The sequence below is a fragment of the Akanthomyces muscarius genome, chromosome 1 (assembly GCF_028009165.1).
Source record: "Akanthomyces muscarius strain Ve6 chromosome 1, whole genome shotgun sequence".
NCBI lineage: Eukaryota > Fungi > Ascomycota > Sordariomycetes > Hypocreales > Cordycipitaceae > Akanthomyces > Akanthomyces muscarius.
Genome location: NC_079241.1, coordinates 1,886,388 through 1,912,700, shown reverse-complemented (window position 1 = coordinate 1,912,700; position 26,313 = coordinate 1,886,388). Strand labels below are relative to the sequence as shown.

Here is a 26,313-nt window from a genome sequence, read left to right as displayed (position 1 = left end):
TGAAGCCGCGGCCATGCCCTGAAACCTTGTCCGCGTTCTGCTGGTAGATCTCAAACTCTCTAACATGTTAGATCTCATTTACGCTCAATGGCGTAGGTGGGAGCATTGGGAGCCGACCGCAGACGAGGTACCTCGACGGAGAGATCCAGTTGGGCGAGTCCACAGGTGATACGGGCAGCAGCCTCGCGTCTTATTGCTCGCCATAACATGGCTAATAGGGGAGTATAACCCGTTCTTACTTTGGCACTCTTCAGCTTGGCGAGAGTCAACCATCAGAAACTGGAAAGCCAAGCAGTCGAGCGCAAGTCTGGAAGTAGATCTTGCTGCCCATCTATGCCAATGACTCATGAATGAGGCTGAGCGGCAAATACTTTACATAAAGTTGTGATATTATTGATGACTTTGTATGATGACTGTCAACAAGACCACCAATTTACTCGCCGGTTCCATCAAAAAAGGCCACCACACTGTACTCCGTCGACAGGCCGGAATCCCGTCCCCACTGAACATGGTAGATCTCGCCGTGTAAGTTCAGATCGCGCCCAAGAGAATCCGAAGAGACAACTTGCTTAACAACAAAAAAGCCAAGATTTTATCGATCCCACAGTCACTATGGTATCCCCCCAGTGAACACAAAATTGAACACTTTTCCTAAATAGACCTCAATCCGCCTGACAGCGCCAGCCGCTCGTCGGAGCTCCTGTGGGTACGGATACGGTCCGGGTTCTCCGTCCCCACGCGGACCGTTGACGCCGATGGCCCACGCGGTTCCACAAACCCCCGGGTCTCGGCCGGGGTCCTTTAACAGCCCGGAAGGGAAGGGAGAGCCACGAGGGCCATTGATGCCCAGGAGGAAACGACCAGGCATATTTCGTATAATAAGGGGGGGAGAATGCCGTCCCAAATTCAACGGAGCCAGAGCTGTTTCCTCCCATAGTTCTCTAGCTGCCCTGTACCTGGTACACCAGAAAGAAGAAAAAGGACTCTCTAGACCCAAATACTGTATACTTGGCCATGAGCTGGTTCAGGTTTGGCAAAAGCCAGAGCAGCCCGCAGAGTGACGGCGCCGGCGAGGGCAAAGTAGCCTCGGCGGCGCTACCTGCAGCATGGTACAGGTCGCCGGCCATGTACGAGCTCGAGCGGCGGGCCATCTTTTCCCGGAAGTGGCTGCTCGTCACGCACAAGCTGCGCTTCCCCGAGACTGGCAGTTACGTCAAGATCACCGAGGCCGGATACACCTTTTTCCTGATTCGCGACCGGCAGGGGGATATCCGCGCGCATCACAACGTTTGCAGGCATCGCGCGTATCCAATGGTGGAGAAGGAGTCGGGCAAGGTGTCGATCTTGGCGTGCAAGTATCATGGTATGTTTATTCCACAGCGTCTTGGCTCAGAAACGGGGTTATGGCTACATGATGCTGATGTGCACTGGCACAGGATGGTCATATGGCTTTGATGGGCACTTGGCCAAGGCCCCCAAATACCAAGAAGTTCCTGCCTTTAGAAAGGAGGAAAACGGTCTGTATCGCATCCACGTCCACGTCGATGCGCTTGGGTTTGTATATGTCAACTTGGACGCCGACGAGACCCCCTCCGTGTCGTGGGAGCAAGACTTTGCGACGGTGGACCAGCAGCCGCGGCTCCTTCTATTCGACATGTCCAAGTACACCTATGACCACAGCTGGGAGATGATGGGCGACTACAATTGGAAAGTCCTGGCCGACAACTACAACGAGGTATACAGCTCCAACGCTGCTGCATTGAGCTAGGGTGTGCCATTGGGCTAATGAATTCGATTTCTTTTGCAGTGCTACCATTGCCCTACTGGACATCCAGCGCTGCCAGCCGTTACAGATCTTTCCAAGTACTGGGTCGAGACGGCCGGCACGCACATCCAGCACTACTCGGTCGACAACGAGGATCCGGCGGCCAAGAGCCTCGGCAACGTCAGCACCTACTACTATCCCAATGCCTCTTCCACAGTAACGTATGTCGACCCTTCCCTAACCCTGCCATCTTTCTTCCTTCATCACCTTAACAATACGAGCAGCCCCCATTTCTTCTTCATCCAGCGCTGCGTGCCCGTCTCCGCCACGCAGACGCACATGGAGTACGAGGTCTACCGGCATACCGAGTCCGCCGACACCGACTTTGTGCAAATCTCCGACTTTTTCAAAAACATCATGAAGGAGGACAAGGAGCTCTGCAACGGCGCGCAGCAGAACCTAAACGGCGGCATCTTTCTCAACGGCGAGCTGCATCCTCGCGCAGAAAAGGTAATGCTCTTCACTCATGTAGAAAAAAACCACCAGCAGTTTGCGGTGTGCTAACAAAGAGTGAAATTGACAGGGCCCGCTATTTTTCCAAAAGTTGACGAGGAACCTCGTCACGGACCATTATGAGGAGGAGCAGGCGACGGGAGCAGAGATCTGGCCCGCGGTGCCGAAGCACGTCGTCTCGGAGACGATGCAAAAGGACGTGGACCTGTGCAATAAGCTGGACTGCGCGGCGAATGGGCTTGGCAGCGCCGAGTTGGCATGGTAAACGATTGACGACTTTCTTTCTATTTTCTTATGCCTTTTCTTTTCACGATTGAAGTTTCATGTTGCTTCCAGTTGGATACCTTTTATTGGATTAGTTTATTATTCCATTTCGACCTCTGACGTAATTAACATCACAATACATGATGGCTCAGCCACGTATCTATCGCCTTGCCAAAGTCATTCGCCTGCAAAAACAGATGCTCCTCGCCATCCAAGCCCCCAATGCCCTCAAAGAAGCGGTCCTCGACCGAGACCGCCATGACGCCCGCCGCCTCGTCACTCACGTCGTGGACACTATTGTCACCACCGCCGCCGCTCACGAGCACGCCGCCGCCCGAAGGCGCATCTTCATTCTCAATCGGTGCGTAAGCCGGCGTCTCCTTGGACACGGCCTTGTGGCCCGAGATGCCCGCGGAGCCGACCAGGTCAAACTCGGCGGCGGCGCGCCCGTCGTCGTCGTCGTCATCGCCGCCCCCGCGCCTCTTGGTGCCGACCTTGAGCGTCTTTCCAAAGATGGACTGGTCGGCGCCCGCGTCGGGCCGGCCCGCGCGCTCGTAGACGAGAATGTCCCAGAGCAGCTGGGCGTCGATGGAGAAGGAGTCTCGGTCGTGGGGGGACGACGCGGTGCCGTCTGCTCGCGGTGAGTAGAGCAATCCGACGCTTTCTCGCAGCTTGGCTAGATTGTTTGCCTGTGTTCCATGTCAGCCAGGTGATTACATGTCTCTGCGTTTGGGGGACAGCAAGTACCATCGTGGAGATGTAGGGCCACGTGCCGCCCATGCGCCGCAGAAAACTGATGCACTTTTCAAACCCTTCTTGCGCCTTGTCCCGCAGCGGCCTATCTTTGACAAAGCTGTGCTGCAAGTGTATCGTCGCCACCACCGCAATGCAGTGCGCCAGCGCAGGGTCCGCAATCTGGAACGACTTCTTCTCCAGCATGTTGATAAAGTACATGATCCAGCCCGCATGCCGGTTGATGTACTCAAACGAGTGGTGGATAAACGACTGCGGAAGCGTGTGCCGAAAGTTCTTGAGCCGCATCGAGAGCAGGAACGGGTGGTTGACGATGCACGGGATCAGGGCGTAGATGATCTGGATGTACAGCCACGGGCCCCAGTAGTCGCGTCGCCGCTCCAGCGCGTCGGCTTCCTGCTCCGCAAACTTGTTGGCCGCGAAGCGGTACCGCAGCGGCACGCGGCAGTCAAACTCGAGGTGCAGGTTCATGACGCTCGAGTAGTCCGAGTGCTGGTTCCACGGGGGCGGCGCGTCCGCGCTCACGCGGCAGGCCGCGTAGGACCGGGCCATGCGCCACGCCTCGCTGAGCTCCAGCACGTACTTCATGATGCCCGAGTCCATCTGGCCGCTGCTGCTTCCAGGGTTGGTCTGCACCGAGCCCGCGGGGGCGGGCTCAGCGCGCCCAGAGAGCGCCGCCGCGTGGATCTGCGAGATGGGCGGCGGCTGCCCGCCGATGAGGGCGCTGCCGGGCCCCGTGGCCGGCGCGATACAGCCCTGAAGGTTCTGCAGCATCATGATGCTGCGGACGCAGTCGCCAAACTCGTCGGCGTCGCCCAGCATGCTGTTGGACTGGACGCTCTGCGCCAGATGGCTGGCAATGGCCACGTGTAAGCCTGCCTGTGCAATTTTCCCGTCTGCAAAAACAGGTTAGCAACAATTGTAAGTCATCCCTGCAAAAGATGCGAGTTTTTCAATACCTGCAAATTCAACCATGCTTAGAATACAAAGAGTCTGTAGCGTAGAAAGCTCGACAGCGGAGCTCGCGATGCGATTCATAATGGCGCTTCTCGACTCTCGCTCCATCGAGTCCAACTTTTCACGTTTCTGTGGCGTCAGTGTGCTTGGAGGGTACCGCAGGCTGAGTGCCTGCAAGGCCAAGATGAGCTCCAGATCGCGAAAGGTGAGGGAGTCGAGAAACGTCTCCGGATCAAACAGGGCAATGGGCTGCCCGTGACACCAGGCCAAGTAGAGCCGGCCCATGGCGAGTAGGTTCTCCTTGGGAATCAAAAGGTCATTGTTCGACAAGTTATTCAGGTTAAAGTCTTCAAAGTGAGAGTCCACGTTGGCGTACCCCAGGGTCTCGTCGCGGTCGCTGCTCCAATTCCAGCATGGGAGGTCGCCCGCGCTCGCGGTCCTCGTATACCCGGGTCTGCTGCCCGGGTACTGATATGGCGTGACAGACGGGCGAGGGGGCATATTAACAGGACTGGCCTTTCTTTAGTAGACTGTATGCTGTCTCTTTGCAGTGTTCCCCTCACCTGACTCTCTCGATAAGACGGTCCATCTTCTCTTCCAGGCTATCAATTCGGTATTCCTATAGTACCATCGTCAGTGCATAGCAGCGCATGAGAGTTGCCCGTGTCACAGTACCATCTTTCTGTTATGTCGTGACGGGCCGGGCTCTGCATCGCTACCCACATGGTTATACACGCAGTGCTGGCCCAGACGCTGACAATACGAGCAAGCCGGCCTCTCGCCTGGGCATCTCGACTTTTTGCGCCTGACACCTCATCAGCACAGCTCACGTTGCCGTTGAGCGTCACACGTAGATAAGCATACCTGCAAGGCTCGCAAGCCTGACGAACTCGCCTATTCAACCGGGCGCTATCCATCTTTCCAAGACCAGAATGTCTCGTGTGTTGACATTCGCTCTACTCGGGCGTTAGAAATAATGACCGGAATTAAAATGCCGTGCCCTTCAGCCTAGGCCGTCGGTGGGAGGGGGAAGCGTCAGGACTCGAGCACTGGGCGTTCATTATCGTCCCATTGCTGTGCTGCAGCCAAGACAAGGCCAGGGCAGATTAGGCGTCGAGTTGGGTCTAGCTGCGTTGCTTGTTCAAGAAAAGGTGTGTGTATGGGTGCTTCCCTGCTTTGATTTGCGGCCGATGGTCGGGGGCGGCGCAAAACGGTCCATTTGGCGGCCGAGCTTGCGGGGTCACGGCACTCTGGTCTTCTGACTTTGATTCACACGGTGGCTTGCGTATACCACGTTCTAGCTTTGAAAAGTTGTTGTATTATTTCCTGAAGTTGAAAGAATGAATTTTGTGTATTTCGAAGCATTTTTGTCTTTCCCTCCAGTCATAGTATTACTCCATGCAGTTTCCTGCCGTCAACCGTCCGCCAAAACATCACAGCAAAGGTCTGCAACGGGCAAGTGACGTTGGTTTTTTTTCTTTTTATAGAAACACTCAGGTGTGGTGCTATTATACACAGAAGGTGCATACTCAGCTTTACCAAGTTACAAGGTGTGAAACTACTTTATATGCAGGGTCTGCGACTTGGTCGAATCTCGACAGGTGACCAGACAGATGAGCTGTAAGCCACATACGACAAGCGCACCACTGCTATGGCTTTACATGTCTAGAACAATACATTTCGCGTAAAAGTTATGCACTGATTGTTTTCTTTGCGATTTAAATGCCTCTTTACAACAGAGATGCGGTAGTGTGTTGCAAAATAGCACTTCTCGTGCTCTCGTATAAGTCATGATGTGAATTAGCCCTGGATGTACACAAGTGGCATCAGTCTTGCATGACTGCCGCCTACGCCTTTGCAATTTCTGCGGCAAGTTCTGCAAAAGCCTGCTCAAGATCGGCCTTGAGATCCTCCAGCGCCTCCACGCCAATGCTCACACGCAGCAAGTTCCTCGCCACCATCTTGTCCGTCATGGCACGCCACTCAATGAGGCTCTCCACGCCGCCCAAGCTCGTCGCGTGGTGAAACAGCCGCAGCTTACTCGGCAGGCGCTTCGCGACCGCCTCGCTCTTCATCGCGAGCGAGAACACAGGGCCGTAGCCGCCGGGCATCTGGCGCCGCAGCCAGCTCGTCTCGTCGGCGGCCTCGGGCTGCAGGCTTGCGTGCTTGACGTGGTCAACCACCTCTCCCACAGCCGATGCCGGGTCCTTGACCTCTGCCGCCAGCCAGGCGACGAGGTCCGTGGCCGTCCTGCTCTGGCGCAGCACGCGCAGCTCCATGGTGCGCATCGAGCGCAGGCCCAGCCAGCCCTCCATGCTGCCCATGACGCTGCCGAGGATGGCGCGCTCGTACAGCATGGGCCGGAACCAGTCGTCCTGCGGCAGCCGCGGGCTGAGCGCCAGCACGCCGCACAGCATGTCCGAGTGCCCGCCAAAGTACTTTGTGCCGCTGTGCATGACGACGTCGGCGCCGTGCGCGAAAGGGTCCTGCAGGGGCGGCGGCGCAAACGTCGCGTCCACCGTCAGGTACGCGCCCGCCGCGTGCGCCTTGTCGGCGTAGTACTGCAGGTCGCGCGCCTCGCCGGTCGGGTTCAGCGGCGTCTCGACGTGGATGATGTCGCCGGGCTGCAGCTCCGACGGGTCGCAGTCGAGCGGGAGCTTCTGCAGGCCGGTCAGGCGCGCCTGGATGTCAATGATGCCGTGGCAGCCGTGGTACCCTTCGCCAATGGCGATGCGCTTCGGATTGATGCGCACGAGCATCATGTGAAAGGCGGACAGGCCCGAGGCGTAGGTGAGGGCCTTGCCGCCGAGGACGGAAGTCAAGATGGCTTCGAGACGAGTGGTGTTGGGGTTGGTGTAGCGCGAGTAGACATGCGAGTCTAGCGGCGCGTCGGGCTGGGAATCGTCAGCTTTGGGCTCGATGGTGATGCGTGGATGGGAACTGGTACATCGACATAGACCTCGGGTTGGAGCATGTCTGGGTTGTCGCTGTAACGAAACGTCGTGCTGACATGCATGGCCGGGGCTACGGCTCGGTGTGTAGAGATGCCATCGTCGCTATGAACGAGACGCGAGGCCAGCGAAAGGCCGGTACTCGTTTGGGATTTTTCGCCCATTTTGGGTGTGTGTAGAGGATAAAGTTGAATGTTGGACGAGACACCGTCGCCGCGATCGCTCTTGTACTAAATTCCAGGTCCGAGTGATTGCTGATCGAGGTATACGAGCTGCAGCGATGAGGCGAGTGGCAATCGATACAACGACGATATGAAAATCAACAAAACACAATTATGAGATCGCATACAATACCATCGGAGAAGTTCCCCTCTTGTAGTTGTCAAAGGGCGCAGTGTACAACAGTGTCGACAACTCCGTCGCATGTGTTTGTGGCGGGGCAGCAAGCTGGCCGTCTATCGCTGCCCCTCCCCCTCCAAAAGCGACACCCACTTGCATGCCACCAGAGTTCCACCCAGAACAGACAAATACAAATACCCGACTTGCTACCCAACCGCTAGCAGGCCAAGTACAGCGGTAAACCCCCTTGAAATGGTGATGGCAGCTGACGATGCACCACCCTTTGCAGCACTTCAGCACGCCGTGGCCAGCGACGCCACGGGAACTCTGGTGGGGACGGAGTTGGTCCCGTAAAGTCCGCCATCGGTCCTCAAGTGAGGGCGGAACGGAGCTTGGCCGGTAATGGGAACCAGCATTTCTCAGGTCCGAACATGGAGAGACTCAAAAAACATTGCGGTCCGTTGGCAGAGTTGTGTCTACCGCCCAGCACGGCACCCGGGACCCGGGACCGTGGTGAACCAAGAAATTCGGGACACTTCAATATGTCACACGTCCAAGAGCTTCTCAGGATTAATCAAATCATTCTAGAGTTCAATTCTCATATTATAACGAGTCTCTTCATAATACATGCTCCCGAGGCAACACACACATGTCCTCATTCATTCATTCATAGTCGCCTCTATTATGCAAATCCGGTGATTGATGCATCCTCCCAATGGCACGTAGCCAGCAGTATACCCTCCAAAACGCCGATAAACCAGACAATTATGGTCGAGAAAAAAATATGGACAGTTGAAATTGCGCGCTTGAATTTTCTTCATCCGACAAGTCAGTGCACCTCGCTGGTAGCCGGTGCTCTCATGTGATCAACGCTGCCCAGCTCGGCACCCTGGCCACTCTGTCCACGCTTGCGACCGCCGCCGAGGAATCGGGGCATGGAGGATGGCGATGAATCCTTGTCCTGACTGTCGGTCAATTTGGCAAAGAAGCCACGCTTGCGAGGCTGCTGTTTGGCATCGTCCAGTCCGACATCTTCAAAGCTCTCCTCCGGCGTAGGAGGCTGTCGCTCAATCTTGCGGTGAACGGAGCGCTGCTGGCGTGGGAAACGGGCAGAGTCTAGGCTCTGGCGCACGGGGGCCTCCTTGTGCTTGATGGGAGATCGTGCAGTGATGTCCTGTGATCATGTTAGCCTCAGCCCCCTTGGCGCCGAGGCGGCGACAGGAGCACACTAGTCAAGAGCCACATACAAAAGAGCGTCTATATGAATCGAAGGATTCTCTGGAAATAGGGAAATGCTCAATATCGCCAAAGCTGCTGCGTGTATCTGTCGAGGCGCGTGAAGACAAATGTCTTTTAGGCCAATGCTGAGCCTTTTCCTCGGTCGGAGACGGCTGCTGCATGGTTAGCCCCATACATAGGTAAGTTCCTGCAGGGCAATGCGCCAGGTACAGGGTGTATCGGGTGTGATGAGACGAATACGTACAGGAAGGTATACACCACTGTCATTGACGACTATTTTGCGCTACATGTTAGCACGAGAGTCCATTTCGATTGCTTTGGCGAGCATCGGCAGAAGCCAGGCGAGCCCGTCCCCGTGCAGATGGTCCGGGACTCAGTAGCACGTGTGGTATTTTGAGAGACATGCAGAAAGCCATCTCCCATGATCGCAATACCAGCTCAATGCCCGAGATGCGACTCGTGTATCCTCTTGCGTTGCGCCGGAGTGCACCTACCACTCATTTTGTATTCGCCATTGTCGTGGCTCTTGCCGCTGCGAATGCTCAGCGCTGAGGAGGCCTTGGAGCCCACCGTGTCGACTCTCTCGAAGCCGGGATAATTGTTTTCTTGTCCGGGGCGCTCATTTTCGTTGTTGGGAATCACAACCTCGGGGCGGCGCGCGAATGGGTTTCGGATAGGCATGTTTGCAGGGCCAAAGGGTCGGTATGACGTCGATACGAACAGGGCGGGTATAAACAGACGGGCACGGCAAGTCTCGAGATCGGGTCAATGTCGCTCAGTAAGTTTGCATAGCAAGTGGAAGATGCAGAGAAAGAAAAAAAGGATTCTGGAAGAAGATGCGACGAGATTGGTGGTGGAAAAGAATTGCAGCCCGAGAATGTGGTCGGAGAGTCAAGGAAGAGCGAGAAGGCCGAACGTCTTAAAAGATGGGCATGTTTGGGGTCTCAGGCGAGGTACCTTCTGTAACTATGGTGGCGCCTTGGCAGTCGGCGCCTTCTTTTTGGTGTTTGGCACTGCTGGAAGGCCTGCCTAGGTACCTAAAAGGCGCCGCCAGAGTCAGCACGTTCAATTGCCTCAGCGGGCGCTTCAACATATTCTGCTTGCATGGACAGCCAGGTGGTGGGGATCACGCTAGGTTAGCGGACCCCTCCAGCAGTCCATGGCGCTGTAGCTTGGGCTTCTTCAGCGCCGATCCCCGACAGGTCGACGGCTGACTGACTGACTGACTGACCACCAAGAGTTCTTCGGCAAGCCTACTTCCCGATAGTGCTCACGCCACCATCCAAGTGAAGCAGCTCACTAATAAAACACTGGCTCTGCAAAGCTAAAGTGCCTCTGCCTTGATGGAGCAGGGCCAGCCGAATACGACTCCATCATGCCCCGGCACTCTCAATGTTGCTATTACAACTGCAACTGCAACAACAGTCAATACTACCCCTTCATCAGCAAATTCCCCCATGGCTCAAAGTTAAAACAAAACAAATGCCAGATACTGCAGCGACCATCAAAGCAAAATATTGTGCCTTTACTCCTTGCAGCTTTTCTTTGTGCCCGACTCGAGCACTCGCTGGCTCCCGGTATTCCCGGTCTCGCCGATGCAAACACCGCGCACCCACATATGTGCCCAGTAGGGATCCACGACCACGGCACGTTGCCTCACTGCCGTTTTCGGCGTTGATTCCAAAAAGTCTGTACTGAGTAAAGCGCTCAAGATGCATCCCGATACGCGTGTCAGATCTCTATGATGCCAGGACACCGTAAATCGCATCCTCTTCCTCCTCAAAAACCGGCGCTCCTTCGACGTCCATGTGGAGGCGGGGCTCTGGTGCCGGGCTGCCATGTTCCTTGCAACGATGTCATCATGCCCGCGATGAACGTGGGGTACCAAGGTAGCAGATGCGAATGCGACTGCACTGTGTCCCACCTAATTTGGCAGATGGATAACAGTGCCAAATGCACTGCGTCTTCACTGTGTACTTTGCATCGGTGTTTTGCCTTCCCGCACCCCTGTTCCCCTGTCCCATCCCCTGCAACTGCCCCTGTAGCTTCACCAGCTTTGGAAGGTTTCGCGCTGCAGCAACCGTTCGCTGGCACTGGCGCTACCTAGGGGCCTCCAAGCCCTGCAAGCCGCAATCCAAATCGGGCTGCAGGCACTGACTGCGCCTTGTCCAAAAGCCATGACGACATTGGTGCCGAAATCATCAGCCACCAACGACACCCAGCACCGTCGGGCGAAAGAAAAGAAACTCAAATAGCTCATTTTCTTTGACTGGTAGGCAAGGGATTAGCAAGACCTTCCTTGGCACAAGACAAAGGAAGCTTGAGTCCTGCCGCCATGGTCGTTGTTGTGAGACGACAGACAAGGCGTCTGATGCCTCATGAGACGCCCAAGTAGAGGCTGCAAGGAAATTCCGAGATCTATCAATTTTTCGGGAAGTACCTTATGTATACGAATAGACGCCATTTGCAGTGAACCGCCATGGCCAATGATAGCCACCGATGCCACCGTGTTTTCCGTCTGCGCCCGCTTCACCTTCAAACGGCCAAGCTCCGTTTGCTGCAGATGCCGCTGCACTTGCTTCATAAAATTACTTCTCGTATCTATATCTCGTAAAATTGTAGCACAATGTCTTTACTCGTTTCGGGACGGCGTCTAGCATCAGCTGTCTGATCAGTGCGCAGCTCAATGCGCCGCATTCGAGGTGACACAACTTGCTGAAAGAACTTGCCGTGCGCTCCTTCCCGTCGGTATGCAAGGTGCTTTGTTCGATTTTTCTCACCACTACAATTCACTTTCAATGCGACTATATATTCAATCCGTCTGCTTCGATCAATTGGACAGTTGTCAAACAGGTTCACGTAACTCGCGCTGTGACGATGGCCTTTTTCATTGGATGGGAGCTCTGGCAGCAAATGACCTTTGTTGGTACTCGTTCATACATTTACCTGCTACCAAGACTGACACGTTAAGAAAGGTCCTCGCCGGCCTCATAGCAATCGTCTTCGTTATCGGATTCCTGAAGCTATGGCGAACTAATCAGTTATTGCGCCACTACGAGCTGCTCGACGAAGAGAAACGCGCCCGACGCGCCGAGATGCAACAATACGGCATCGATATACCGGCCGTGAACGATATACCGTTTGGCTCCCGAGCGATACAGAGCGGCATAGAGGTCGATGAGATTTGGATATCTCGACCAAACACCCCGGCGCCCAGTCAGCGTGCATCATGCGCTACAATAGTCGACGATATTTCGATAGACGGCACTGCGCCAGTTCTCGAGGGGTCTTCTTGTATACGCAACGCCTCGGAAGGCAGCTACGGAAAAGGAAAGGCTTGCGCACAGTCCGGCACAGGATCCTCTAAGATGTTGAAGAGGTCTACTCTGTCAGAGCAGCACTTGAGCGACTCGACGACTCTAAACGGAGAAGGCCCCAGTAAACCACCGCCTGTGTCGAGATCTGAGGGATCTAGTCGCCCTATAAATATGACCAAGGCCAAGCGTCACTGGAGTAGCATGCAAGCTGCCAGCAATGCTGGTTCTATACCCGCGGAAGAAGCAGCGCCGGATCCGAAGTCTGAGCCCGTCCCTTTCGGAACGGCCGAGGTATTTGCCAATACTCGCACCAGGCGCACTGTCTCGGGCTTCGAAATACTTCCGGCCGGGTCACTTGGGGAGCGTGTCGAACTTCACGCGTCGGTGCGTCACAGTGATGATCTTTCACGGCCAAAGGAGGAAGCGCGCACCCCGAACAAGCTGCAGAAGTCCAGGCCAAAGGGGCAAACTAGGCATACGAAGATGTGATTTGCTACTGCCCGAGCCAGGCTCTGCAAGCAAGCACGCGTGGTAGAATTACATATAATGTCGACGTCGTCATTGGCCAGCATTCTGGGTTGGCCTGGTCGGAATCGCACCAAGTGGATAATCACGACGACGTGCCCCTCACCACAGCATTTACTGTCATTCGGAGCCGAATCTTGGTATCGGGAATATCGGCGGAACTGACCAACCACTATCCTCACATTTACAATAATATAAAATCAACTGCCCAAGATCTTCAGCAGCATATTACTCACAGCTATCCTTTCAATCACAACCCCATCATCGTACCCTATACCATGCCTAATTTTGTTACAGACGCCGCCGCTGGGTTCAAGAACGCTGGTGCGTATGATGCGTATCGGCCGTCTTACAGGCCCCAGATCGTCGACGGAATTCTTCAGAATTTAGGACTTGCAGGCAAGAAGAATGCTCGAATTGTAGACATTGCAGCAGGAACTGGCAAGTTTACCGAGGTCATCGCAGCTCGAGACGAGCATTTCGAGGTTATTGCCATTGAACCCGTTGAGTCGATGCGAACTACTCTCGCTGCCAAAAATCTCGGCATTGAGGTTCGAGATGGTCTGGCGACCAGTCTTGGTCTGCCCGAGGCTTGGGCAGACGGCGTCACGATAGCTCAGGTACGTTGCTGAATATAGCGCACTTGCACCTACTAACGACTGGCAGGCTTTCCACTGGTGAGCAGCCAGCACTAAGGCTTTGAATCCACGTCTAACTATCCAAGGTTTGACAATGAAGAAGCACTGGCCGAGATACGCCGTGTTTTGAAGCCCGGTGGCAAGCTCGCTCTGGTCTGGAACATTGAAAACTGTAGGTTGGCTTCGCTGTGGCAAAGGGTCTACTAACAGATGCAAGATAATCAACCGGCCTCGTGGACGACATCGACTGAATGGGAAAATTCAATCAAACAAATAATCATCCAGCTGCCGGGCATGGGTCCGAACCGCTTCCGTGACGAGAAATGGCAGCAAGTGTTTGAGCAGCAAGCCAAAAATGCGACTCCCATGTTTTCAACCCCGATTGAGACGGCATCGGTGCCCTTTACGCTGTGGCTCAAGCCTGACGCTCTGTGGGATCGTATAAACACACTGAGCCAGGTTTCAATCCTGGAGGGCGCTGACCGTGACGCTTTTGTGGCCGCATTCAACAAGGCTGTCAAGGAAGGCGATGGCGAGTGGAACGACAAGGGAGAGATTGCTTTTCACGGCCATACCTATTACGCCTGGACGTCGCGCCTATAGTCTCGTCACAGAACAAATCAGTGTAATAGAAAGCCCAGTTGTCACGAAAAGAATTTATTAAGATTTATTCATCAATCATGAGTCTGCAGAAATATACATGACTGTAAACTCATTAGAAGTGGTTCTCGCAGGGTTTGCAGGAATCAGCTTACCATTGTTTCCACGCACAAACGCGTCGCCATATTCCCTTCTCTTGACGCCATTGACAAATTCTTGTGTCTTTTCCAGCGCAATGTTCATGTAGCCATCCACCGACTGAAGTTCGCCTGTGAGAGGGTCAGTGCATGTTCCCTGAAGCCCTGCGCCCCAGCTGCTCTCATCTCCCCAGCCCGAGAGCCCCTCGAACAAGAAGCAGATTCCATATTCTCTTACCCTTGTACACAACGCCCGAGTTGAGCTTGACAATGACGGGGTTGCCGATGATGTCGCTGAGGAAGCTGGAGGGGTCCTTGCCCTCGCTCTGCGCGCCGTTTTCCATGCTGTGATTTCTGACCAATAGAGAGTCCTTCGAGGGAGCGTTATATTCTCAAGGAAGAGCTTGAGGCCGAGGTACTAGCTGAGAACTGCTATAGAGACGAGGTGGGCGATTTCGTGGATGAGTTGGAACACTCAAGTGTGTTGAGATTTTGGCGCCTCACCTCTGTTTGGCGACGAGCTGGGTGTGTGGGTACCACCAAATTTCGCACCCGCTGCGGCTGTGCACAATTGGCACCGGGTACAACGGTACAAGGGACCCCGCGTGCTTTCTGGCCCAGCGCTTTGTGAGTTGGTGACTTGCGATCTACAAGTCGAGCCCGTTGCTGAAGCTTTGCATTTTGCTTATAATTTCGAGCGCTTTTTTTTTTCTTTCGCGAAAGAATTTTCTCTCACTTCTTTTATTGCATTGCTCACTGGCTATGGCTTCTCCTTGACACATTATTTCACGCTTTCTTCTTCACACTCAGCTTTGCCTTTTCCCTTGTTTACTTTGCAAACCAGCGTCGCGACAACGACGACGACCCACGCGATGGCGGATCTGACCAAGAAGCTGCCCTTCAAGCCTACAGCGCTGCGGAACGCACGACCAAAGCCCACGCCGAGCAGCAGCACCGAGGATGACGCCCTGCAGGCCTCGGCGGCCGCAGGCTACGGCAGAAGCGACGACGGCGACGACAAGCAGGACACACTGGCCATGTTTCGCCGCGCCAAGGAGATGGCGCCCATCATCGAGGCGGATCGCGAGCGGCGCATGCGCAGGCAGCAGCAGAAGCAGCAGCAGGAGCAGGAGGCGGAGCGCAGGCGGGTGTCGGCGGGCAGCAAGCATTCGCTAGTCGCCGAGGGCGACGACGTTGCCGGTGCCGGTGCTGGCGCTGAGGCGGCAAAGACTACTACGACGCCGACGCCGACGGCTACACAGACATCATCGTCGATGCCCGAGGACGTCATCATGGCCACGCAGGAAGAGGACAACCGGTACGCATGTCGCCGACTCATGAGGGAGACCTTGGTGCAGACTGCAGGAACTGACTTTATGCACAGAGAACTCGTCACGCCGCCGCCTTCGAAACGCTCTCGGCGCGACACGTCGGGCTCGTCGACAAGGCACAAGGACGTCGATCTCAATAGCAACAACAATACAGAATCAGCGCCCGACTCGCCGACTATGCGTGCCATGCGCTCCCTGGCCCCAGATCGCTCCATCACGCCCGCCCTCTACAACACATCCCTGTATAGTAGTGGCGGTATCGCGTCGGCATCTACCATATACAAGACACGATCACAGACCCGAGAGGGAGTCGCGCCGCCGCTGCCGCCGGGATCACAAGTTATCCAGCTCGATTCGGACTCTGAGCCGGAAACGACTACCCCTGCTGCTGCTGCTGCTGCTGCTGCCGCCGCCGCACCGGTGGAGATCATCGATCAAGCCCTGACGCTGGACCTCGACCTCAACGCCGACGCGCCCGAGGACGACGACGAATTTGCCGAATACGTCCGCAAGGCGCAAGAGGAGCGCGACAAGCTCCTCTTGCAAAAAGAGCAAGAGGCGATCGCCGCTGGGACGATAACACCAACACCCACGCCAGCGTCGCAACCCCCTCCAACGGGGCTGTCCTCGCCCGCGCCGGCGAGCCAGACTGCGGCGGCGGCCGCCGCTGCTTCTGCTGCCACGCAATCCATTGCCCTGATCATCACGTCCGACATTCCCGACTCGCACATGTGCCTCGTCAAGTTTCGCTTCGACCGGCCACTGCGCGTGGTGCGCGACAGCTGGACCGCGTTGCAGCACAAGCACGGCGTGCCCCTGCGCGGCCTCCTCGACCGCGACGACGACGTCATCCTCACCTGGCGGCGCAAAAAGGTCTACATGACCTCTACCCTGCTCAGCCTCGGCATCCGCCCCAGCGACGACGGCAGCGGCGCCGCCCTCGTCGACGGCTACTCGCGCGACGGCTTTAACGAGAGCCGCACGCGCGTCCACATGCAGGCCTGGACGCCCGCGCTCTTTGCGCAGATGGAGCGCGACGAGGAGGAGGCGGCGCGTCGACGGCGATCCCACGACGACGACGATGACAACGCCGCCGCCGCCGGAAGCACGCAAGGGACCGCGGCTGGAGAAGGAGAGAATGCGACGGCGGCGGCAGAAGAGGAGGGGGAGGAGGAAGAGGTGCAGTTGAGGATTATTCTGAAATCAAGAGACAAAGACCCCGTCAAGCTCAGGGTCCGCCCCGAGACGACGACGGAGACGCTGGTGGCGGCGTTTTGCGCGCAGAGGGCGGTGCCCGACGGCGCGGACGTGGGGCTGTGGTTTGACGGCATGAGGCTGGCCAGCGGCGCGACGATGGAGGACGCGGACATTGACGACATGGATACGATTGAGGTGCACGTTAGATGAATTTTTTTTTTCCTTTTTTTTTTTTTCCCTCCTCCTTCTTCTTCTACTTGTACTTCTTTTGAGGCGTTTTATGTAAAGGGCAAAGGGACAGTACGCATTATTTGGTTACTCAGTATATAGCGGGAACACAAACAGAGGGGGTCATACATTGATATCCCCGTACGGCATTCAGCATCTTCTCCCAAACTATTCTCGTTTAACAAAATTGCCATCAATTTCAAATTACAATTGTTAAATTAGCACGTGTACAATGCATCTTCTTGCAAAAGCGAGCGTGTGAGATGCAACGAATGGTATGCTCAGAAAGAGAGCTTCATGGGTTTTGTATTAGAAAAAGCAAAAACATTGTAAAAAAAAGCCATCATCATGCTCAACGCGTGCTGTCTAAGCAGCGGAGCAAACTCCCTAGACTCCCGCCCCAAAAACGCCCGCGAAATGGTTCCATGTTCAAAGTTGCGCCCAGTGCCAGACAGTAATATAATTTCAGCCTCTTGTTCTCCCCGATCTTGTTACTCCAGACAGATGACCCCCAACTCCACACAAAAATAACATCATTCACATAAAAACGAGCCCAAACGCCTTGTTGCGTTTCAGGAAACCGCCGTTTCGATAATACTTTCCTTGTAGAACACTATATAGGTGCTCATGTAAAAAGCTCCTTCATGCCTCTGGGCACCGAGGAAGGCGAGATTGTGCCGGGGTCGACGTGCGTCTCGGACACGGGTGTCGCTGGCTCCTCCGTCTTGACCGCGTCGCGCGTCGGTAGTGTTACAGTAGACACGGCGGGATGGAGCGCATCGACAGCGATATTCTTGGCCACCGACTTGGCATCGAGGTGCTTGCCGGCAGGCATCTTTTTGCCCGTCTTGAAACTGTCCATAACAGTTGCTTTGGGCAGAGCCGCCTTGCTGTCCTGCTTGGGCTTGCGGGGGCGGGGTTTGGAGGCCCGTTTCGGCTTGACTGGTGCGTCCTTGTCGGTGTTGCCAAAGGCGAGCTTCGCCTGCTTGGGCTTTTTGACGGCTGCCAATTTGGGACTGGGTTTGGGCGTTGGGATGGCCTGCGCGTCTTCTGTGGTGGGATGGGGCGTGTCGATGATGCTGTCCTCTGCAGCAGGCGGTGTAGAAGGGAGGCTGATTTCGATGTTGGTTTTGTTGGTGCTTGGTTCGTCCTTGGAGATGAGGTAATCCTCGCCAATGTCGAGATTCCAATGTGGCAGGGCTGTGAGGCGCGCGACATTATCGCACTTGGACTGCACTACCATATCCCAGCAGTCTTTGAGGTCTACACCCTTTGGTTCCGGTGACAGGTTGATCCAGGCGGTGAAGCCGTCTTTTCGCCCTCGCGCGACTTGGCAGAGTTCCTTGACGAGACGACGGGTGCCGGGAACCTTGAGCGTGGTGCCGACAACAATCACAGCGTCCGGGCGGGTGCGCAGGTCGGCACTAGACACGTTGCCAATAGCCTCTTCGTCGGGGTTGTATTCGTTGTAGAGGACAAATCTGGGCCGTATGCGGCCGATACCGTGGCTGCGCTTTCCACCATAAGTTGTGCGAATGGAGTCCTGCTCCGCGCAGGCCGGGCAGAGCGGCGGCTCAGGGCCGTTGAAAAGTTCGGCTTTCAAGGGCGACAGGTCGGAGCATTTTGTGCAGACCATGTGTTGCAGGCCACCGTGCAACTGAATGGTCTTGGGCCAGGGGCCTTTGGGATTAAGCGGTACTTTGGTTTCGAGTGGCTGCATTTGAGTATCGAGGCAGTCAATGTTTTGCGAGTAGAGGCGGAGAAGACGACCCTCTTGGGCGAGAGAAGCCAGCATGTGATGGAAAGGAGTAGGGACTGCCTTGGCAGACATGTCGGACATGTCGCGAACCATGTTGTGGAATGATTGGGTAGACGAGTTGTGCTTGTAGACGGATGCATCAAACAGATGCTTGCCGGAAGACTTTACATTGTATTGCTTCTTGGTCGTGGCAAAGAGACCATTGGAGGAGCGAAAATCGGGGATACCCGCCGAGACAGAAATGCCAGCGCCGGCGACGACGACAATCTTTTTCTTTTTCTGTAGGGCGGATAGCAGGCGGTTCATCTGGTAGGTGTCTTCCGACGTAAAGTCATCTTGTGACTTGGAGAGGTTGAGGTACTTTGTCGTGCGCTGCTTGGGCTCCTTGGGCTCCCTGGGGGTGGCCGTCTTGCGACGCTTAGAGGGGCGGTCGCCGGTGCTACCATCGTCAGACTGGCTGGAGGAGCGGTCGCTACGCTTGACGGGGGTCTGGGTGCCGGACGTGTCGGCGGAGAGCGACTCGGGCGAAGGGTAGCGTCTGGCGGCGTCGATGGGTAAAATGGGCGAGTTGGGCAGCGATGGCGTCTTGGACAGGACCGACAATGGCGATGAGGGCGGCTCCGACGCTGCGCGCGGTGAGGAGAGGGGACTTGATGGTGATGTTGAGCAAGTGTCTGTGGTTGATGGCAAATCGACCGAGGATTGCCGGCGTTCCATGGTGCCGAGACGTGAGACGAGAAATGCCTGGAGCGAGGAGGATGGTGAGAGGAAAAAAGATCCAGGAGACGGTCGGGGAGGAGAAAAAGACGCGAAAATGATCAGAATACGCTAGATCATCGCGTGGCCTCGGAAATGGGACTTGGAAAGTGGCGTGCGTAGAGTTTCCAGATTGGTTGCGGAATGGCGCTCCAGGAAACGAGAGAAAAAGAAACGACGTCTAGTTGAAGCGAATGGCGTCGAAATCGTAGTGGCAGGCAGTCCGTGGCAGGGCGAGAATGCGTGACGCGGCGCGCGGGTGCGTGGATGGTGATGATGGAAGGAGGAGAAGCACGCGAGTTGCGAGACCGTCCGTGATGAGAGTAGGAAGAGACCAGAGACGGCGCAGGGGACAAGAGCAAAGGGCGGAAAAGGGCAAACGGCGTGCGCGACCAGACCGGGAGGTTATCGAGTTACCCAATGCTTCGGAGGTGTGGGATTCCACTTCTTTTTTTCCCGGGTACACGGACAAGAAGGGAAGACTAGAGTGGCAAGTTGGCTTTGGGGGAGGGGGAAGGGGATGCGGCTCGGCGTTGAGCTATCAAGAGGAGATGGAAGAAAGAACAGATGGACGGGATGGATGGATGGCGAGCGAGTCACGACCTAAAAAAAAAACGGGCGGCGGCGAGTTTGTTATTTCGAAATGGGCTGGGGGAATCAACATGGAGGGCGGCTCCATAAATGTCATGCCCGAGAGAGGCAAAGGGAAGCCAGAGAAGAGAGAGGCACGAAGGATCAGAAGGGCAGGAAGACTTCGGCGGCGGGTGTAAACAAGGCTACCCAGGATCATGGTAATTTATCACAAGCAACGGACAGGTAATGGAATACCAGTACGTAGGCATGGCCGCTGACAGGGCGAATGCTCAATTGCCATTGAATCAATGCCGATGCAAGAGGCTTTGGCTGTGGGGGGGAATTACAGAGAGACGTAGTTCACAGGCAGCTGATTGGGTTTCAATTAGTTAGCCATTTCTAAAAATGCTATTTTTTGGGTGTTGACGGAATGAGTCGTCTTGGGGGGTAGGAAATACTTCTTTTTTGGCGGCTAGCGTCACTGTTTATTTGGTAGCACTCTAAACTTACTAAATGGCCATGACCACCAGTCACGGGCGGCCGTCAGCTGGGTTCAGCTGTAGCAATACTCATAAATAAATACATGACAAACAGAAGCGGTTTTTATTACCCTGCTCTTGCTGCTGATTAACTAGCAGGGTCGTATTTTTATTTTTCGTTTGATGCATTATCTGGAGGTCTGTGCTGTCACTCAGACACCCAACGGTAGTCTTTAATTGTGCAGCAACTGAGCCATCCATCCATACCAACACGATGCATAAATAGAAGCAATGTGTCCGTATTGTTGATGTACAAATCGCCAGCTGGCAATACAAACGCACAAAAAAAAATCACACCAAGCGCCGTCCTGCTTTCGCCGACAGCCCGCCCTCGGTTGCACTCGCCACGTATAGTCTAGAGATGCCCAAACCTTGCCAGCAGACAAGCCGGAAAGGCCTCGATTTCTCGAGTCTACCATCTTGCCCGTTTCATTTCCTGTGGACTGTGTTTCTCGCGATAGCTGCACCACAAATTCAACTGCGGTTGCTCGGAAACGACCAGGCCCCACTCGGTGGCACACACAGTGTGGGGAATCGCTGCATGACGCCCGCAGCCTCGGGTGCACCTGTCCGCTGTCCAACTGCCTTGCCTGCCCCCCTGCCCTGTCCTTTTTTCCCTACCCAACTCCCCTGGAAGGCTGCTGCAACGCTCGACTGACGGCGACGGCGCGCACTCCTCCCCATCGCTTGGGTGGCCCCCACATGTTCCCGGCCCCAAATCTGGCTAACTGCATCGGCTCACACCTGCAGCCTGATGCGACCGATATAGTCGACAGGCTGTTGTCCAACGTGTACCTGCAGACCGGATTAAATCGATGGCGTAATTTAGGACATGGTTGAGACTCAGAGCCGCTTCTCGTCCTGATCTTCCATTGACGTTTTGATGCGGCAATGACGGCAGTAGAATTGATGCGCTGATCCCGCCAGTCGCCTCACTTGCAGATCCGTCATGAAAAACACATCAGATAAATCAGCCGTACTCATCTGGCATTCAAACACTCTATTCTATACAATGCAAGTGGGGGTTATTTACACTCCATACTACACCATATCATACAATCTTCCACCGCATCATTTCTTCTTCTCCTTCTTGGCCTCGGCCTCGGCCTCGGCCAGCGCCGCAGCCGCCGCCGCCTCATTCGCCTCCACACGCGCATGCAGCCACGGCTTCAGCCAGAACCAAATCTCAATCACGCTCCTGTTCCCTTCGCCCTCGCTCGCCTGCCGCCCCCTCGCCGCGCGCTGGATCGCCTCGATGCTCGCCACGCCCGCCGCGAAGCCTGCCAGGTGGCTCGCCAGGTCGATTTTGCGCGCCAGCGTCTTGCCCAGCCCCGCGAGCTGCAGCGCCAGCAGGCCCGCCAGGAAGATGACGCCGTGCACGCCGTGCTCCGGCAGCCCGAAGAACTTGAACCCGTCCATCCGGTGCTCCCAAAAGTACGCCGCGCAGAGGCCCAGCGTCGCGCCGGACCCGCCAATCGTCGTCGTCCCCAGCATCCCCCGCAGCGTGTACGTCGCGAGCGACCCGACAAATGACAGCGACCCGCACGCCAAGAACAGCGTCAGGAAGTCGGAACGGCCCATCTCGTCGTGCAGCGCCGGACCAATCACCACCAAAGGCAGCATGTTGGTCACCAGGTGACTGAGCGACTGGTGCGAGAAGATGGTCGTGAACATGGACAGCGGCCGCGGCGTCGCCACCGACACGATGAAGTACTTGTTCAGGTGCTTCCACAGCGGCGGCACCTTCCACGCCATGTAGACCAGGAGATTCAGGCCGACAATTGCCGCCACAGTCGCCTGCGAGGTCGACAGCTCGGGAATCAGACGGTACCGCTCTGCCGGCTCTTCGTAGACCATGCTCACGGCGGCCATGAATCCGAGAACCAATGCCACGACCACGGCAGAGGGCAGAATTCGTGCTGCCGCCGACATTTGCGGTGGCTCTGTGAGGTCCGACTGCGCCTCGTCGTAGTATGCCTGGATCTTGGGGTTCGTAATCGCTCGTGTTCGGCCGCCACCGCTGACTTGATCCATCTCTGCCAGCGTGCCCGAGACAATACCCTCGCGCTCTTCTCTCTCCAGCCGTTCCTTTTCTTCTGCCAAGCCTCTCGCCTTTTGCTTCGCTTGGTTCGTCGCTCGAATCTGGTCAAATGTGCTGTGCCCGTAGACTGGGTCTTCCGTATACGGCACATCTGGTTCCGCGACCGCTTCTGTGCCATCAGCCTTGCGCTCTTTCGCCTTGTTGGCCTTGGCCATGTCCTCCTCCATCTGCATCAGCTCGTCCTCGGCGCGCAGCCCGGCGTTGCGAACTTCTTCGATCGGCACCGTCTTTCGGAGGTAGGCCAGCGCCATCCCCATCTGCTCGTCTGTAAACTGGACCGTGTTGACGGCGTACGCGGGGTCGTCGAGCGTGCCGGCGATCCGGCGGCCGTGAAGTACCCGTAGCAGGTAGTTGGCCGGGCCCGTCTTCATGCCGGCGCCGAATATTCGCAGCACTTCGGCGTCTGTCAGCTCCTTGCTACTAAACGGGAGTCCGACCTTGTCCTGGTAGTCTTTCGGTAGTTGCTCGTAGTCGCGGATCCCGTGATGGGAAAACAGCGTCCTTCGACAATTGCGCGGTTGGGGCACGACCGGTGTCTGCCGCCAGGCGGCCGTATGGCCACGGCAGCCCAGCCATGCTCTCTGTTTGGCAGCGCAAGACATCCATCGTGAATCCGGCGCAGCCAGGCCAAGAAACGCCGTCGCTCGAATCGGCTTTGTCACTCCCCGGACAGCAGCCGCCGCGCCAGTCGTCAATGGACGGGCCCGAGGGCAGAGGAAAAGACTCATGTTCGGTCGTTCAGTCGTTCGGTCGGTCGGTGTCTTTCCTCCCGCTCAACGCCTTTTGCGCATCAATTGCAAGTGCTACTGGCTGGCTCGATCGATTCTGGTTGCTTTGCAAAGTGCAGCCTGAAGCTCCGATCGTGGTCCCTATTTTTTTTCCACCAGCTCATTCGCACCCGCAGCGGGATGACCCCACTCACACCTCCTGGGAGTGTCACTCAGGTTGTGAGCGGCAACATTATATTCATGATTTCCCTTTCGCATAGTCAAGTGTAGGCGTTGCGACTACGATACACACTGAGAATAGCATGCATAGACTTTCAGGGGGAGGTGATCTCCTTATGATCTGATGTTCAAATCTTCAAATTGTCCAGTCACTCCTATGTGCTCATTCAGTTGCCGGAGCCACAACATACCCTACAGAGAAAGTATTACTGGAAGCAATGCAGCAATAAAAACCATTTCTGGATGCCTTAGTTTTGTTCGGGCTGAGATTGATGCTTAGTCTCTTGCCAATGAGTAAAACAGTAGAGAACCCTGCTGCAGTTGCTAGCGGTGAATGTCTGTGCAACTAATAGCGTCGGAAGATAGGTAGCACCAGAGGAAGCATTGCTCTAGTCACCGGGAAATCAGGGGCCTGATTCACCGACAGACTGATTGAAACAGCCAAGTCACCATTCCGAGATTGCAAAACTGGTTGACAGGGGGTTTCTAAACACTTATGCTTATCAGTGTACGCCGCCACGGCCACACGCAGCTCTTACACCAACGAACTCGCTCGCCGAAAGCTACTCGCCGCATGCAGTTGCAATATGGACAGCAACGACACAATCATTGATCCTTCAGGCGATATTTTACTTATCGCAACTTCTTCCACCGAGCCTTTCGCACCATGGAGTGACTTGGAAGTTCAAGGTCAGGCGCCGTTGGAGCCGCAGGAGTTAAGAGCGCGCGTCTCGTCCACCACGCTGCGGCTAGCCTCGTACGTCTTTCAAAAAGAATTCGACCCGGGTGGCTTGTGGATCAAGCCCCAGACAAAGTCTGATGGACTTCGCCATAAGCACATTGTTGGCTTCGATCCTCGGGCGCTGGAGCATGTGCTGAATGTCCTCCATTTTCGAAATAGTCGTGTTCCGAAAGACCTTCCTGTGGAGGACTTGGCCAAAATAGCGGTTATAGTCGATTACCTGGGCTGCCATGACGCTTTTGCATTCGCCGCTCAGTCGTGGCTCTATGAAGCCAGGCCAGCCCAACATAAATTCAGCAGGACTTTAATTTTATGGCTATTCGTGTCGTCCGTTTTCGACTGCCAATGGGTTTTTCACGAGACCGCAAGAGTGGCAATCAAGTATGCGCCTGGACCATTCCAAACTATTGGTTTATCATTCGAGGAATCTGTCGTCAGTAGGTGGCATTGATGCGGACAGCAACTTTCTCACTGTTGGCTAACCGCCGCCGCAGCATTAATAGACGAGCATCGCGAGAAAGAAATTGCAAGCCTTCTGAATGGCTTGTGCGAGTTTAAAAAAGAGTTGTTGAATGGAACCGAGTGTACGCCGGAATGTAACACATGGCACCTCGGCACCTTAATCAGGTGCACGGAAGCCGCGGGTTTACCTCCTTGCGCGACGGCGCCTTTCGTCGGAATCAGCATCAGTGGAATAATGTCGGTGCTCACCAATTTCCGGACTAAGGCAACCGACAAGGCTGTTTTCGAAGTCTGCCATAGAAACCTCGCGGGGCAGGAACGATACGCGTGCGATAAAAGACAGCGGCTTTCCGATATTTTGGCCATGAACAATATACCTTCTATTTGGACTTGAAGAAGCTGCGTGCCAAAGACTAGATGACTCGGCTGGGTCCACTCAAGGCTATGATTTTCACATCACACGGCGAAAGAAAGGCCTATATTGCAGGAGAAGATGGATGAGATATATAAAGTCGCCATTTCTAGAGAATAATCGCGTTCTGCATACCATAAGAAATTTCCAAAACGCCGATATCCGTCACAAGACAGAAAATGCTATAGCGCCGATTGTATTCATGTATAAAGCCGCTTGGGGATGCAAGTCGATGGCAGCGCCGCCTGCAAAGAAATCCATTTGCAAAGTAAAACGTCTTTACATGATTCCCTTCGAGGGAAAGTCGCCATTGCTGATCTTGCCCGCCTTGGAGACCTTGGACCAGGCAATGGTGGCAATGTACGCCCATGAGCCCTCGTAGCCCATGAGCTTTTTGCCATTGTCCTCGTCAAAGACATCAGGAATCACTATGAGCAAGTCAGAGAGAGTCGAATAGACGCAGCTTTGAGCAAAATTGGGAGACCTACAGAAGCCCTTTTCATACTCCTCTTCAAGAGTGTCGATTTTTCTCTTGAGCTGATCCTCACGGGTGCTGGCGGGTCGGCCCGGACGACGAGCCTTTTTCACCTCGTTGAACTCTTCGTCATGCTGGTGAACATAGCTGGAGGCTGGTCAGTCTATGAGGTAATGATGTGAGACAGGGGCGCATACTTGTGAATGAGAGTTTGCACCTCGGGAAGCTCCAATCTGGTGACGTCTTTTTCCTTGAGGTAATTGTGAAAGTACTCAATGCGGTCGACTACACACACGAGGTTAGAGACAGTCTAGAACATGTGATTGGTGGGTGCCACTTCTTACCAATGGGCTCTTCCTTTCTGACTCTGGCATTGGCCTGCTTTTCCAGTCTGATATCGCGGGCGTGGGCCAGGCGCAGACGCATCGAGTCGCGCGACTTGGCGTGCAGGGAGTTTACGACGCCTCCGCGCTTCTTGGCGATGATTTTGCGTGTTTTGTGCAATGAGGTGGGCATCTTGGCGGCTGTGTCCTGTTGTGATGATGAAGGTATAGATATTTTCTTGCACCATGACGCTCAAAATCCCAGGCGGTGGATCGAAAATCTTTGGTAGAGACTTGGAGGGAGCCTGATCGAGGTTAGCGGCCCGAGTGGATCAGAGCCGGTGAGTCTGCTGGACGGACAGATTTAGGTAAATTTAGACGCTGGAGAGTGCTCAAGGGCTGAAGCTGCTGTAGCGCCTGGCCTGCTGAGGATACGCTATAAATGGAAGCCGCTAGCACCTTTACAGGCC

The 26,313-nt window shown here is 55.3% G+C and overlaps 11 protein-coding genes across 12 annotated transcripts; 4 read left to right on the top strand and 7 right to left on the bottom strand.

Annotated features, from left to right (window-relative positions):
• Positions 1-1,014: 1,014 nt before the first annotated feature.
• LMH87_005596 (uncharacterized protein) lies at positions 1,015-2,543 on the top strand (the record flags this gene model as incomplete). Its single annotated transcript, XM_056203339.1, has 5 exons — positions 1,015-1,363; positions 1,437-1,735; positions 1,808-1,986; positions 2,050-2,275; positions 2,349-2,543. 5 exons carry the CDS (start codon positions 1,015-1,017, stop codon positions 2,541-2,543), a joined length of 1,248 nt encoding a protein of 415 aa, XP_056058808.1.
• Positions 2,544-2,673: 130 nt separating this feature from the next.
• LMH87_005595 (uncharacterized protein) lies at positions 2,674-5,169 on the bottom strand (the record flags this gene model as incomplete). Of its 2 annotated transcripts, none has more annotated exons than XM_056203337.1 (6): positions 2,674-3,231; positions 3,290-4,191; positions 4,255-4,763; positions 4,816-4,871; positions 4,928-5,057; positions 5,117-5,169. In XM_056203337.1, 6 exons carry the CDS (start codon positions 5,167-5,169, stop codon positions 2,674-2,676), a joined length of 2,208 nt encoding a protein of 735 aa, XP_056058806.1. The 2 variants fall into 2 exon arrangements, with proteins under 2 accessions (XP_056058806.1, XP_056058807.1); XM_056203338.1 differs by having other exon boundaries at positions 4,976-5,057.
• Positions 5,170-6,099: 930 nt separating this feature from the next.
• LMH87_005594 (uncharacterized protein) lies at positions 6,100-7,367 on the bottom strand (the record flags this gene model as incomplete). Its single annotated transcript, XM_056203336.1, has 2 exons — positions 6,100-7,146; positions 7,200-7,367. The coding sequence occupies 2 exons, from the start codon at positions 7,365-7,367 to the stop codon at positions 6,100-6,102; spliced, it is 1,215 nt and encodes a 404-aa protein (XP_056058805.1).
• Positions 7,368-8,371: 1,004 nt separating this feature from the next.
• Positions 8,372-9,462, bottom strand: LMH87_005593 (uncharacterized protein; the record flags this gene model as incomplete). Its single annotated transcript, XM_056203335.1, has 4 exons — positions 8,372-8,716; positions 8,790-8,933; positions 9,026-9,054; positions 9,276-9,462. The coding sequence occupies 4 exons, from the start codon at positions 9,460-9,462 to the stop codon at positions 8,372-8,374; spliced, it is 705 nt and encodes a 234-aa protein (XP_056058804.1).
• A 2,196-nt stretch (positions 9,463-11,658) lies between these two features.
• LMH87_005592 (uncharacterized protein) lies at positions 11,659-12,587 on the top strand (the record flags this gene model as incomplete). Its single annotated transcript, XM_056203333.1, has 2 exons — positions 11,659-11,703; positions 11,757-12,587. The coding sequence occupies 2 exons, from the start codon at positions 11,659-11,661 to the stop codon at positions 12,585-12,587; spliced, it is 876 nt and encodes a 291-aa protein (XP_056058803.1).
• Positions 12,588-12,901: 314 nt separating this feature from the next.
• Positions 12,902-13,864, top strand: LMH87_005591 (uncharacterized protein; the record flags this gene model as incomplete). Its single annotated transcript, XM_056203332.1, has 4 exons — positions 12,902-13,243; positions 13,290-13,300; positions 13,348-13,433; positions 13,479-13,864. 4 exons carry the CDS (start codon positions 12,902-12,904, stop codon positions 13,862-13,864), a joined length of 825 nt encoding a protein of 274 aa, XP_056058802.1.
• A 75-nt stretch (positions 13,865-13,939) lies between these two features.
• LMH87_005590 (uncharacterized protein) lies at positions 13,940-14,342 on the bottom strand (the record flags this gene model as incomplete). The annotated part of the gene is made up of 3 exons (XM_056203331.1): positions 13,940-13,965; positions 14,017-14,130; positions 14,237-14,342. 3 exons carry the CDS (start codon positions 14,340-14,342, stop codon positions 13,940-13,942), a joined length of 246 nt encoding a protein of 81 aa, XP_056058801.1.
• A 528-nt stretch (positions 14,343-14,870) lies between these two features.
• Positions 14,871-16,736, top strand: LMH87_005589 (uncharacterized protein; the record flags this gene model as incomplete). Its single annotated transcript, XM_056203330.1, has 2 exons — positions 14,871-15,316; positions 15,383-16,736. The coding sequence occupies 2 exons, from the start codon at positions 14,871-14,873 to the stop codon at positions 16,734-16,736; spliced, it is 1,800 nt and encodes a 599-aa protein (XP_056058800.1).
• A 643-nt stretch (positions 16,737-17,379) lies between these two features.
• On the bottom strand, positions 17,380-19,230 carry LMH87_005588 (uncharacterized protein; the record flags this gene model as incomplete). Its single annotated transcript, XM_056203329.1, has 1 exon — positions 17,380-19,230. The coding sequence occupies one exon, from the start codon at positions 19,228-19,230 to the stop codon at positions 17,380-17,382; it is 1,851 nt and encodes a 616-aa protein (XP_056058799.1).
• Positions 19,231-21,452: 2,222 nt separating this feature from the next.
• On the bottom strand, positions 21,453-23,210 carry LMH87_005587 (uncharacterized protein; the record flags this gene model as incomplete). The annotated part of the gene is made up of 1 exon (XM_056203328.1): positions 21,453-23,210. One exon carries the CDS (start codon positions 23,208-23,210, stop codon positions 21,453-21,455), a length of 1,758 nt encoding a protein of 585 aa, XP_056058798.1.
• A 1,376-nt stretch (positions 23,211-24,586) lies between these two features.
• LMH87_005586 (uncharacterized protein) lies at positions 24,587-26,036 on the bottom strand (the record flags this gene model as incomplete). The annotated part of the gene is made up of 9 exons (XM_056203327.1): positions 24,587-24,599; positions 24,644-24,839; positions 25,011-25,032; positions 25,096-25,109; positions 25,181-25,227; positions 25,329-25,473; positions 25,534-25,667; positions 25,718-25,805; positions 25,865-26,036. 9 exons carry the CDS (start codon positions 26,034-26,036, stop codon positions 24,587-24,589), a joined length of 831 nt encoding a protein of 276 aa, XP_056058797.1.
• Between the last annotated feature and the right edge of the window lie 277 nt (positions 26,037-26,313).